The following is a 12,539-nucleotide window of genomic DNA, read 5'->3' as shown; positions in this document are numbered from 1 at the left end:
GGTTTAAAATCCTACAGTGCCCGCAAGGTCCCCCTGCTCAAGAATGGAAACATTATGTTTTGGGGGTGTTTCTCTGCTAAGGGCACAGGACTACTTCACCGCATCAATGGGAGAATGGATGGAGCCATGTACCGTAAAATCCTGAGTGACAACCTCCTTCCCTCTGCCAGGACATTAAAAATGGGTCGTGTCTGGGTCTTCCAGCAAGACAATGACCCAAAACATACAGCCAAGGCAACAAAGGGGTGGCTCAAAAAGAAGCACAGTAAGGTCATGGAGTGGCCTAGCCGGTCTCCAGACCTTAATCCCATAGAACACTTATGGAGGGAGTTGAAGCTCCGAGTTGCCAAGCGACAGCCTCAAAATCTTAATGATTTAGAAATGACCTGCAAAGAGGAGTGGACCAAAATTCCTCCTGACATGTGCACAACCCTCATCATCAACTACAAAAAACGTCTGACTGCTGTGCTTGCCAACAAGGGTTTCGCCACCAAGTATTAAGTGTTGTTTGCCAGAGGGATCAAATACTTATTTCTCACTGGAAAATGGAAATAAATTTATACAATGTGATTTTCTTGATTTTTTTGGGATATTCGCTCAGTGTTAAATTAACCTACCCTTAAAGTTATAGACTGTTCATGTCTGTCGTCAGTGGGCAAACTTTCATAAACAGCAAAGGATCAAATAATTATTTCCTTCACTAGGTAGGAGATTTTTTATTTATATATATATATTTATTTATTATCTATCTACACACATATACAATTTTATTGCGCCCAAAGCAAGGTAGATTAGGTTTCCTTCACATCTGCGTTATTTGATTCTGTTCTATTCTCCATCATATGAAAAAATAAAACTAAATTGACAGAGGGCCGGATCAGATGATAAGACACTAACCATGCCTGGCCGACCCCACTTACTTATTATCGGGTCCGCTGGGTTTCTGCTAGTTCTCATCAATTGATGGAACCAATATCACAGCAAGCTTTGCTACTTAATATTATAAAATTATATAATGTTTCATCATATTTGATCAAAAAAGTTTTCTAAATTGCATCCCGAGTGGTTGGTTGTGAACATCCTTCACATTGGAGGCCATCTTGCCTACAGATTCACAGACACAAGTTTAGTGTATAAGTTATTCGGCTCCACACACGAACTTCAGGACTTTCAGGTCAACGACGAGCGTCATACCGAGAACATGGTGGCTCTGAAGCCTAATATTTACAGAGCAATCCCTGGGCCTGGACTGTGTAATCATTAACTAAACACTTGGCTTCTACCATGTGCCCTTGATCTTCATACCAACACTGCAGCTCACTAACTCAGTATAAGGCAATATTAGTTTCGTAGACTTGTCTTTACATCCATTGCCCTCACAGATCAGTCTAAACACCGTTAAAGTAAATTCACAGCACAGTTCTAGAAGCAGACCCTTGGTGTACACGCAGAGATGTTCTGCATGTAACATAGGTAAGAAACTGGTATCTGACTCCCCTGGTTCATGTGCACTCAAACAGCACATGCAGTTGTAGGATATCCTGTGTTTGTGGCTAGATAGACTGTGTGCTGTAAATAGCAGCCTGCATTCTGCTGGCAGATTCACAAGGCAGCAACTGGGCGGCACTGTAGTAAGAATGATATAGCTTCACTTCTAAAAGGTAAGGCCATATTCAGACATCTTGGAGCCTCGTACGTGTCCTGTGTTGTCCAGAGAAAGAACATGTACCCATTACAGTCTAAGGTGCTGTTCACATGTCCCTGTATTTTAAATTAACAATTAATTATGATGATGGGTGCGCTAATCAGGACTCACAAGTGACCTGAAAAAATGGAAATCCTTTTTCTACATCAGTTATACACAATGGATCAGTTTGCGGTATGAATTCTGTTTTGTCTGTTCCTAACATGGAACAGACAAGTGGAATTCATAAATGTAAGTGTGACCCTAAACCAGAAAAAAAGAATTTCAGCCAGAACACATGTTGGTATAAGTGCAATGCATACAGTGGGGAAATAAGTATTTGATACACTGCCGATTTTGCAAGTTTTTCCACCTACAAAGAATGGAGAGGTCTGTAGTTTTTACCATAGGTACACTTCACCTGTGAGACAATCTAAAAATAAAAAATTATTAGAAAATTGAAAAAACAAGATGACTGTCAATCTTCCTCGGTCTGGGGCTCCATGCAAGGTCTCTCCTCATGGGGTAAGGAAGATTCTGAGAAAGGTCAGGAATCAGCCCAGAAGTACACTGGAAGACCTGGTCAATGACCTGAAGAGAGCTGGAACCACAGTCTGAAACATTACCGTTAGTAACACACTGCGCCGTCATGGTTTAAAATCCTGCAGGGCACGCAAGGTCCCCCTGCTCATGCCAGTACATGTCCAGGCCCGTTTAATTCTCCATGCAGCTGCTCGCTTCCAGTAATTGGGGACGGTGTAGGTATTAGTCACTGCTCATTATAGTGAGCTTACTGTAATCACTCCCCGGCACATTGATTGCCAGCCGGCTCGCTCTACAGTGTATGTGTGCAAAGAGCAGGTTGTCAAAGCGCAGGGGTGTGATCGCAGCATGCTCACAGTTTAGTGTGCGACGACTAACCCCTGCTTGAACCGCTCTGATGACTGGGCCCATGCACAGGGTCATATGCGTTCTCTGTTCGCCACTAAACTACAGATATCTTCTGCACATACTCGGCGACAGCAAGAGAAGCCTAGTGGTGAATGAAATATGTGGTTGGATGTAAATAGGAAGACTAGTGATCATTAGGGATGGGTGGACTCATGGAAGCTCGGGTTCTGGTGCCCGACCCGTACTTTAGTCCAAAGTTCGGTTCAGGTACCAGAACTATACCCGAACCAGAACCCCATTGAAAACAATGAACAATAGGGACCTGAACTTTGAAGCTGGAAAATTCGCTCTCTCTCTGGTTCGCTCATCTCTAGTGATCATATCTATATTGGTCTGCCTAAATTAGAAACAAAATTTATACATTTTTTGGAAATTAATTGCATTTGAAAAGTTAGATTTTTTTTTTCAAAATCTGTTAAATACTGTTTAGGAGTTTACTGATGATTAACAGCCTTTTCTATATGAGCTGTCAATCATCAAATAGTACCGCCTACTGGACTCCTAAGACCAGAATGAACAGAGTTACAGCAATAAAATGACAAGTGATACTGAATCTTTATACCAAAGCCTATCATATATTTTTTATATACACTTTATACATACAGAACAGACTGCATTTTCAACATGATGGCCTTCCTTTAAAGGGACTCTGTCAGCACATGATAACTGTTCAAGTCTCGCCACTCAGTGTATCATGACAGGGCCAAACTTTTAATTACACCTTCCCACCTGCTTGCTTTCCATTTATCTCCACCCTTCTCTGGCTCTTTGAAGCCAGAGCTGTCAAAGAGGGGGCTGGAGATTGAGGGAAAACAAGCAGGTGTGAAGGTGGATTATAAATGTTTGGCCCCACCATGATGTACTCAGTGCCTGTACTTGGTTTGAACAGTCACTCTGTGCTGACAGATTCCCTTTAACACAGATTTCTGAAGAATTTCAGTTATTGTTAGACATCCGGCATGTGTACCTGTTGTGTAGATGGGGCTCCAGCTCGCATCGCTGCATCACCTGTTTACATTCAACCAGGAAGGGACAGATAACACTCAACTTATCCAGCAAATTTCTCACCAAAAGGCTGGATTTGTGACAGTCCTGAAAACACAACTTCTTGCGGTCCATAGGACAAAAGTCCTTCTCATGTAGAAAGTTCTTCAGGCACTTGTAGCAGTATGTGTGACCACATGGCGTGTCCATAGGTTGGAGCAATGGCTGCAGACAGATGTGGCAGACCAGTTCATCATCCACCTCATCTTGGAAGTTGTAGATGTGGTTTTCAGAAGACACGTGAGGTTGCCCACAGTCACGACAGAGCTCAAGGGCTGTGGAAGTTACATCCAAGGGGTCAGCCATTGCCTGGTCCTTTTTTCAGCAAGCGAGGTGCTGCCAGGCATACAATCCTAGAGGCTATAACATGTTCTCTAGGAATAAAAACAGAAAAACGTATTAAAAAAGGAGGAAACAACGACTGCTGCTCAAATGAGTACTACACAAAGAAGAGGCAGACAAATGGTGAAATATTAATGAAGTATGAATGCATTCAATGCCATAATGAAGTGGTGCTCTCACGTACTAAGAAAACCAGGTCACATGGAAATCCTGGCCATAGTTTGTCTTCTAGTTGCTGAATCACTTTACAAATCAGATGAGTTTAAAAGCCGGAGGCGCCAGCAGCATCTGTGGAAATCAGAATAAAGCACTGCCAACCAAAGACTTGCAGACTTAACTACAGCACCTAGTATTGCACAATTGTGCTAATGCTGGCGATAAGTCTTCTTTTTTAGATTAATAAAAACACATGTCCCCAAAATATACAGCGCCAGGTCCAGCCTATTACTCAGTGAGTCATAGAAAGTCAAACATCCAGGCACTGAAACCTAATCCAGCAGCTCTGCCCATTGCTAGCACTTAATGTGTGCTCCTGCTGCATTGCTAGGACTGTACTGAAGCAGCAGGATGAGGGAGGTAACAGATAATCTGCAATATGCTAAATACCTGCATGCTCCAATGTTCAGACTGTACAGGCGCTTCTCTGTCTACATGCCCAGGACATGTCATGGCACACATAGCCTTACAGGCCTAGCTGTTCAGCACAGGCACTGACCACAAGCTAATCACACACCACTCTGCAATGCTTTCTGTTACCAGTCAAGGAATCTATTGTTACAGCACATAGCCTCATAGAAATGTTTGCAGCCAAAGAACAAACAGGAAACACAGCAGTAGGTGTGTCACAAGTCACAACCCTTTCACAGCCAGCCTGCTCCTACCATACACCAGGTCACTGGCATAGGAGAACACAGCAGTGTATGGGTTAAACAGGGGACAATCCTGAGGCCACTGTCAATGCCAACATCTATACAATGTTGCATCAAGCAAATGTCTAATGCAATGTATAATGTCAAATACAGTGAAAAAGACCACCCAAAATTGATCTAAAATATTGTCTCTTGGTGGCAGCGATCTTCTCAAAGATGGGCTACATATTAATGATTTTAGATTAAAGGGCGGTCTATTAAAAAGACAGGGTGTTTGGGAGGGGTTTTCACTGTAGAAATACATCGCACTGTAAGGCTATGTGCCCACGATGCAGAAATGCTCAGAATTTTTTCCTGAGCGTTTCTGCATCTCCCTGGCAGAAAAAAACGCATGCGGATTGTACATGCGGATTGTACATGCGTTTTCCTGCCAGGGACAAGCGGATGTGAAGCGTTCTTCACTTGGATTTCCGCATGCGGGTTGACAAGCGCTTTCCAAGCGATTTTAGCATCACTTGGAAAGTGCTTGTCAACTTGGTCACACTATATAAATCCATGCAAACGCCATGGATTTATATAGTGTGACCCCAAAGAATGTCAAAAAATAAAAAATAAATCTATACTTACCTTCCAATGGCCCCCGGTGTCTTGCTTCGCTCGGTGCTGACTGCCGGCAGATCGCGGTACACTGAAGGACCCGCCGATGTCAGCGTCGCGTGACCCATCACATGACTGACGTCAGCGCAGGTCCTTCAGTCCACCGCGATCTGCCGGCATGAAAGGACGAGTGCAGCGGGGGCCATCAGAAGGTAAGTATAACATTTATTTTTTATTTTATTCTTTTTTTTTTACAGTTTCTATGGTACCTGGGTCCGGAGGAGAGACTCCTCTCCTCCACACCTGGGTACCATCCGCACATTGAACGCATGGGATTCCGCATGTCCTCATCTAGTGAAGCGGAATCCGTGCGTTCTAATACAGGTCAATGGCAGCGAAAAAGCAGCACTTCCGCAAAATAATTGGTAGTGCTGCGTTTTTTTCCGCAATGATAATCCGCAGCGGAAATTTCTGCAGCAAGTGCACAGCACATGCAGATTATCATTGGGGGAACATGGCACGCCTTCTACCATGCATTTTTTAAGCATTTCATGCACCACTGTGCGTTTTTTTTCTCTACAGGCTTCTATGGGGAGTGTGAAAAAAAAATATATGAAAAGAAGAAAAATGCATTTTTTTGTTAAGTGCAAGGTCCCAGGCTTTCCTGAACTAAAACATTAAAAAAAAAAAAATACAATACGGTGCGTCCTTAATTTAAAACACACTGCAGGTTTAGATAGCTAAAAAAATAGGAAAAACACTTTTGCAACAAATTAAAACTTCCTGGACGTGTAAATATGTGGAGTCGTCCATAACACTAATTTTAATGCTGTAGGGTATAACAGAGTGGATAGAGATCTAATGTTAGTGTTTCTCAGCAGCATGTATATTATACACATATACCTTTTCAGCAATTTATATGCATTTTCTGCATCACGCACATAATCGCACAGTACATGCACACTTGCTCTGCTACAAGCATACACACAGTTCCACTACATACAGCTTTCCTCCATACACAACACACAGCTTTCCTATTCAGGGCTGTGGAGTCAGAGTCCATTTTGGTGGAGTCAGTATAAAGTGAACCGACTCCAACTCCTAAAATATATAATAAATTGGGTACAGTAGTTCAATGCAGTTTGTGGGGAATATTTTTTTTCATAAGAATTTGGGAAAGTTATGAAATGTCCTATAAATGTCTGTCCTATTCCTGATCTAAGGGTCTAGACTTTTAGCTGAGATGAATCTGTGCTACAGTAAATTTATCACTTAAACATGAGCCGTGTATGAGGGAGTCTGAGTCGGTGTCATAGAAATTGAGGAGGAGGAGTTGGAGTCAGAGGTTTGGCTTACCGAGTCCACAGCCCTGCAATATATACAGCTCTCCTAGATACACACAAGAAAAAAAATACAGTGCATCAATCTGCACTCAAAAATGCAGTAAAAGTGCAATAAACCAGAGCAGACTGCTATAGTGTATTTTGGTGCAGACACCTGCAGAAAAAAAAATCCAGTGTTTTTGCATGTAAGGATATGGCTCTAGTCTAGGCAGAGTTTGAGAAGGCTTTACAAAGCACACAACTGGAAAATGATATTAGCAACTGTTATCATTTCTTCTAATCTACTGCTGACTACAAGAAGTCAAGCACCAGCTGAATGTACTAAAGTTACAGAAGAACTATAGGATATTAAAAGACCCATTTGCTCTAATGTTTATTGCAGATACGGAAATAAAAGATGCAGTATCAGCAGTGTCTGACGGGTACAACTATAAGAGGGTGCGAAAAGAGTACTCAAGGAAGGAGCTAATGTCTGAAACTTTTGGCCTATTACCCATCCTTTCCCCATCTCCAATCCTGGGAGAGAGCGCATTTCATTTTACGCCTAAATCACCCTTCAAGTAATAATGGTAAATTAAACGAGGAAAAGCAATAGAAACCATGAGCAAGTAACAATATGTGTAATAGCATTCCCTGACACAGCCCTGCACTGTCATTTCTTTCCATCAGATAAATATGAATGTCTGGGAAGAATCTCCGCATCCTTCCTTCTGGAGAGACAGACACACAAGCAGCTGCTGCGCATCATTACATAAGAACAGCCAGATTGTGTGCAGTATATTGATGAAATGCCGCCATTACTCTTCACTAGCGCATGAACGGCATCTCTTTTTATAGCACAGAACAGAGGTCTAGGTGACATATTTTACACTCCCACACATCAGTGAATGAAGGCAGAACAATCAGGACAGAATCACCCCTCTGTGGCATGTAACAAGTGGGGATATTCTGCAGTGGTAACAGATTTTTTTGTCAATATGTAATTCTAGAGGAAGATAATGATCTGCTAGCTGTGCACACAGCAATAGTTACACAACCTGTAAATGGAAACAGCCACCATTCCACGGCTGATTTATTTAGCAGCTGAAGAGCCTGCGCCTGGCATAGACACTCAGCATTAGGCCCATTGGGTTATGTTGGTATGCCTTTTGTTTTGTGGAGTATAATAGCACAAACCCATGTCCATTCTGTAGAAACAACCCCATTTATGTGTAAGGAAATGATCTGTGATGTGAGAATGTAAGGTAAACATTTTAAATTAACGGCATGTTCTCAAGACGTGCAAATGGAAATCTTTGCCATTTTACAGTATCAGTGTTATGCATGAGATTTCATGAATATGCAGCAGAGAGAATCAGCGTGACAGGTCAATTTATGCTGCATATTTGAAATTTGTAAAGTGCCATGGTTACAACACAGGTGACCGCTGCAGCCAGTCACTGGACTCAGCAGCTCATGCTATTGTCAGCAGCAGTAGCACACATTGTAGTTGTGATGAGGCAAAGATGCACAACTGGGCAAGGCCAGTAAAAGCAAGCCTTTGAGGAATTAAAAGTTTAACCCCTTTAAGCAAAATTTCCTCTCTCAAACACATTAGCCACAAATCATCCATGCAATTTGGCCATAATTCTGGATTTTGCTTTGATAAATTGCAAAATTTTAGCGCAACTTGGAAATGCTCAAAAATGTAGCCACTTTTGGTATTTTCATGGCAATTTTTTCCAGCACTGCCAAAATGCACGGAGCTGGGTCGCAATGGGGGCGTAGCAGCCGCGACACCATATCTTATCTAATTTATGATGCGCTGTGGCATTCCTTACACCAGAAATCTGACTCCAGTCAGAGATTGGATTAAGATCTCTGGCGTGGCACACAGAGGAGCATGCCACTCATCAGATGCTCCAGATTCATTAACAGACGTGGGAGTTCAGGATTGTGTCTGGATTCTCACAGAATCCGCAGGCATTCCACATCGAATCCAAGTGAGTAGAGTATTTTACACTCCATTCATATGCAGCTGGAAAATCTGTGAAGAATGAAAAGAGTGCTGCGGCTATTAAATCCACAGCATGTTCATTATTTGCACAGATTTAACATTGGAAAGTTACAGATTAGCCCTATTGGATTACATGCAGATCCCCTAGCACATCCATGACAGAAGTCCATGTTTCAGCCTCATATGGCACCTTGGCCTTGTCATATACAAAATTACATATACCTCAACATAACGAAGCTTTGGATATACTTCCATAGAGGAGAAAGATGGCACAAAATAGCTAGGTTCATGGACTCTTGGTTACAGGGCCCGCTCACACGGCCGTCGATTCTTTCATGCTAGAGAATCGGGGCTGATTATGCAGTATAGAGTTTGATTCGAGTGGCAGTGCACTATGCTCAGATTCCCTCGCATGAGAGAATCACAGCACAGGTGCAGAGAAGACAGAGAAAGTAATTTCTCCATCTCCTCCATTGCCGGCGTCCGCTGTAATCGCACTGCCTTCGGATGACATCAGAGTGCAGTCCCATGTTTCACACGCACCCACAGACTTGTATGGGTGTGTGAGCCGCATGTTGTGATTGTTTTCTCATGCTAAATCAACATGAGAAGAAAAATCGCAGATCTGAGCTGCCCCATAGTATAACATTGGGCCGAATGCAATCCGATAAAACATTGCATAGCACTCAGCCATGTTATACGCTAGCGTGAGCGAGCCAATATAGAAAGAGTTGGGCCCTTGTCCTAGTATTATAGTAATATTTAAATATGGAGACTAAAATTTATAATTTTATATACCCAACCCTTTAGTTTTTCTCCAAAATTTGCAGCAGCCGGATGCTTATTCCCCTTCTCATCAGAGCCAAGTATCCATGTGTATGGCATGTTCGTCTATGGCCAGTTTTATGGTCAGTTTCAGCGCTGCTCCGGTTTTCTTCAGAGTCACGTGATAGCACTTCCCACTCTCCAGATCACGCTGTGCTCTATGAGGGAGCCGGAGGTGGCTTTTATAATGTAAGTCTATGGAGCCTTGTTCGGATGCTCCTTAGTCTTACACTGTAAAAGCAAGAGCGTAGTGTGAGCCGGTGAGTTGGAAGAGCAGTCAGGAACGGCGCTGAAAACCGAGGAATATGGTGATCGGAGAGTACATTAACACGTTTGCACTATGTAAATCACCTAAAAAGACTAATAGCAAAACACTCAAAAGAATGACGTATGTATTTCTATGTAAAATGTCTTGCTGTACCTATGTTTAGGCTTTTGAGTGTCTTTTAACCACTTCAGGTTTCTAAAATAGCCAAGCAGTTAAAAGAAGTGATCTGACAATTGTTCAGGTGTTTTCTGCTTGGTACTTTGCAATACAAGTCAATTGGACACCTCAAAAAGAATTTTGAAACATTTTGCCATAATTTTTGCTTAAAAATAAATGCTAGTAATTTTGTGCAAAAGAAACAGAAAGCACAGTAGCACTCGAAAAAAGGTCAAGATATATGAAGACATTGGAAACATTAAATCTAGACTGTTTTGTCACTCAATGAAATGTACTTACAAAATGAAGGTTCATAGCGCATAAATTGGCCAATTCTTGTATGCTCATCAACCACGGCAAGGTGACCTCCTCCTGAGGGGTTGAACCCAGTGGCGTACCGCCAAGGCGGCAGACCACGCGACTGCTATGGGGCCCATGAGCGAGGAGGGCCCCATAGCAGTCCAGGGGTGGACATACCGCAGATGCAGCTGCGCCGGGTCCCCACCATGGAGCTGCACCAAGGGGCCCGCAAGGTGAAGCTGCTCCCTGCAAGCGGCAGTCGGGGAGCGATCCTTGCAGCTCCGCTGCTGTCAGGAGGAGAATAGCAGCGGAGTTGGAGGGATCATCCTCTGCTTCCTCCCTGACCCAGGCGCGCGCAGCTTGATGACATCATCATGCAGCGCGCGCCTGGGTCAGGAAGAAAGCTGCCGGCAACCAGGAGAATGCTGCAGGGAGCGAGCCGAGGTAAGTTTTTTTTTTTGTTTTTTTTTTACTGAAACGCTGGGGAGGGGAGGTGGGGAGAGAGCAATAATGGGGCCAGGGAGAGAGCAATAATGGGGCTGATAGGGCTGGGGAGAGCAATGGTGGGGAAGGGGAGAGCAATGACGTGTTCCTGGGAGAGAGCAATGACGGGGGTGCTGAAACAGAGCAATGATGGGGGTGCTGGCAGAGAGCTATAATGGGGGTGCTGAAACAGAGCAATGATGGGGGTGCTGGCAGAGAGCTATAATGGGGGTGCTGGCAGAGAGCTATAATGGGGGTGCTGGCAGAGAGCTATAATGGGGGTGCTGGCAGAGAGCTATAATGGGGGTGCTGGCAGAGAGCTATAATGGGGGTGCTGGCAGAGAGCTATAATGGGGGTGCTGGCAGAGAGCTATAATGGGGGTGCTGGCAGAGAGCTATAATGGGGGTGCTGGCAGAGAGCTATAATGGGGGTGCTGGCAGAGAGCTATAATGGGGGTGCTGGCAGAGAGCTATAATGGGGGTGCTGGCAGAGAGCTATAATGGGGGTGCTGGCAGAGAGCTATAATGGGGGTGCTGGCAGAGAGCTATAATGGGGGTGCTGGCAGAGAGCTATAATGGGGGTGCTGGCAGAGAGCTATAATGGGGGTGCTGGCAGAGAGCTATAATGGGGGTGCTGGCAGAGAGCTATAATGGGGGTGCTGGCAGAGAGCTATAATGGGGGTGCTGGCAGAGAGCTATAATGGGGGTGCTGGCAGAGAGCTATAATGGGGGTGCTGGCAGAGAGCTATAATGGGGGTGCTGGCAGAGAGCTATAATGGGGGTGCTGGCAGAGAGCTATAATGGGGGTGCTGGCAGAGAGCTATAATGGGGGTGCTGGCAGAGAGCTATAATGGGGGTGCTGGCAGAGAGCTATAATGGGGGTGCTGGCAGAGAGCTATAATGGGGGTGCTGGCAGAGAGCTATAATGGGGGTGCTGGCAGAGAGCTATAATGGGGGTGCTGGCAGAGAGCTATAATGGGGGTGCTGGCAGAGAGCTATAATGGGGGTGCTGGCAGAGAGCTATAATGGGGGTGCTGGCAGAGAGCTATAATGGGGGTGCTGGCAGAGAGCTATAATGGGGGTGCTGGCAGAGAGCTATAATGGGGGTGCTGGCAGAGAGCTATAATGGGGGTGCTGGCAGAGAGCTATAATGGGGGTGCTGGCAGAGAGCTATAATGGGGGTGCTGGCAGAGAGCTATAATGGGGGTGCTGGCAGAGAGCTATAATGGGGGTGCTGGCAGAGAGCTATAATGGGGGTGCTGGCAGAGAGCTATAATGGGGGTGCTGGCAGAGAGCTATAATGGGGGTGCTGGCAGAGAGCTATAATGGGGGTGCTGGCAGAGAGCTATAATGGGGGTGCTGGCAGAGAGCTATAATGGGGGTGCTGGCAGAGAGCTATAATGGGGGTGCTGGCAGAGAGCTATAATGGGGGTGCTGGCAGAGAGCTATAATGGGGGTGCTGGCAGAGAGCTATAATGGGGGTGCTGGCAGAGAGCTATAATGGGGGTGCTGGCAGAGAGCTATAATGGGGGTGCTGGCAGAGAGCTATAATGGGGGTGCTGGCAGAGAGCTATAATGGGGGTGCTGGCAGAGAGCTATAATGGGGGTGCTGGCAGAGAGCTATAATGGGGGTGCTGGCAGAGAGCTATAATGGGGGTGCTGGCAGAGAGCTATAATGGGG

The 12,539-nt window shown here is 44.8% G+C and overlaps 1 protein-coding gene across 2 annotated transcripts in view; it reads right to left on the bottom strand.

Annotated features, from left to right (window-relative positions):
* The window catches only part of LOC141154700 (ligand of Numb protein X 2-like), a 70,022-nt gene that overhangs the window by 26,679 nt on the left and 30,804 nt on the right, over nucleotides 1-12,539 (bottom strand). The window contains exons 1-2 of one of the 2 annotated variants that reach the window (XM_073641038.1): nucleotides 4,206-4,379; nucleotides 3,603-4,053 (exon numbers count right to left, since the gene is read on the bottom strand). In XM_073641038.1, coding sequence (XP_073497139.1) covers nucleotides 3,603-3,985 — 383 coding nt within the window. In that variant the 5' untranslated portion in view covers nucleotides 3,986-4,053; nucleotides 4,206-4,379. Of the gene's footprint in view, nucleotides 1-3,602; nucleotides 4,054-4,205; nucleotides 4,380-12,539 lie in introns of those variants that run through there. The other variant, XM_073641037.1, reaches the window with a different exon arrangement.

Source organism: Phyllobates terribilis, unplaced genomic scaffold, assembly GCF_046119375.1.
Source record: "Phyllobates terribilis strain yellow unplaced genomic scaffold, ASM4611937v1 Scaffold_7__3_contigs__length_470593459, whole genome shotgun sequence".
Classification (NCBI taxonomy): Eukaryota; Metazoa; Chordata; class Amphibia; order Anura; family Dendrobatidae; genus Phyllobates; species Phyllobates terribilis.
The sequence above is the reverse complement of the archived record's forward strand: the minus strand, read 5'-3'. Positions and strand labels throughout refer to the sequence as shown.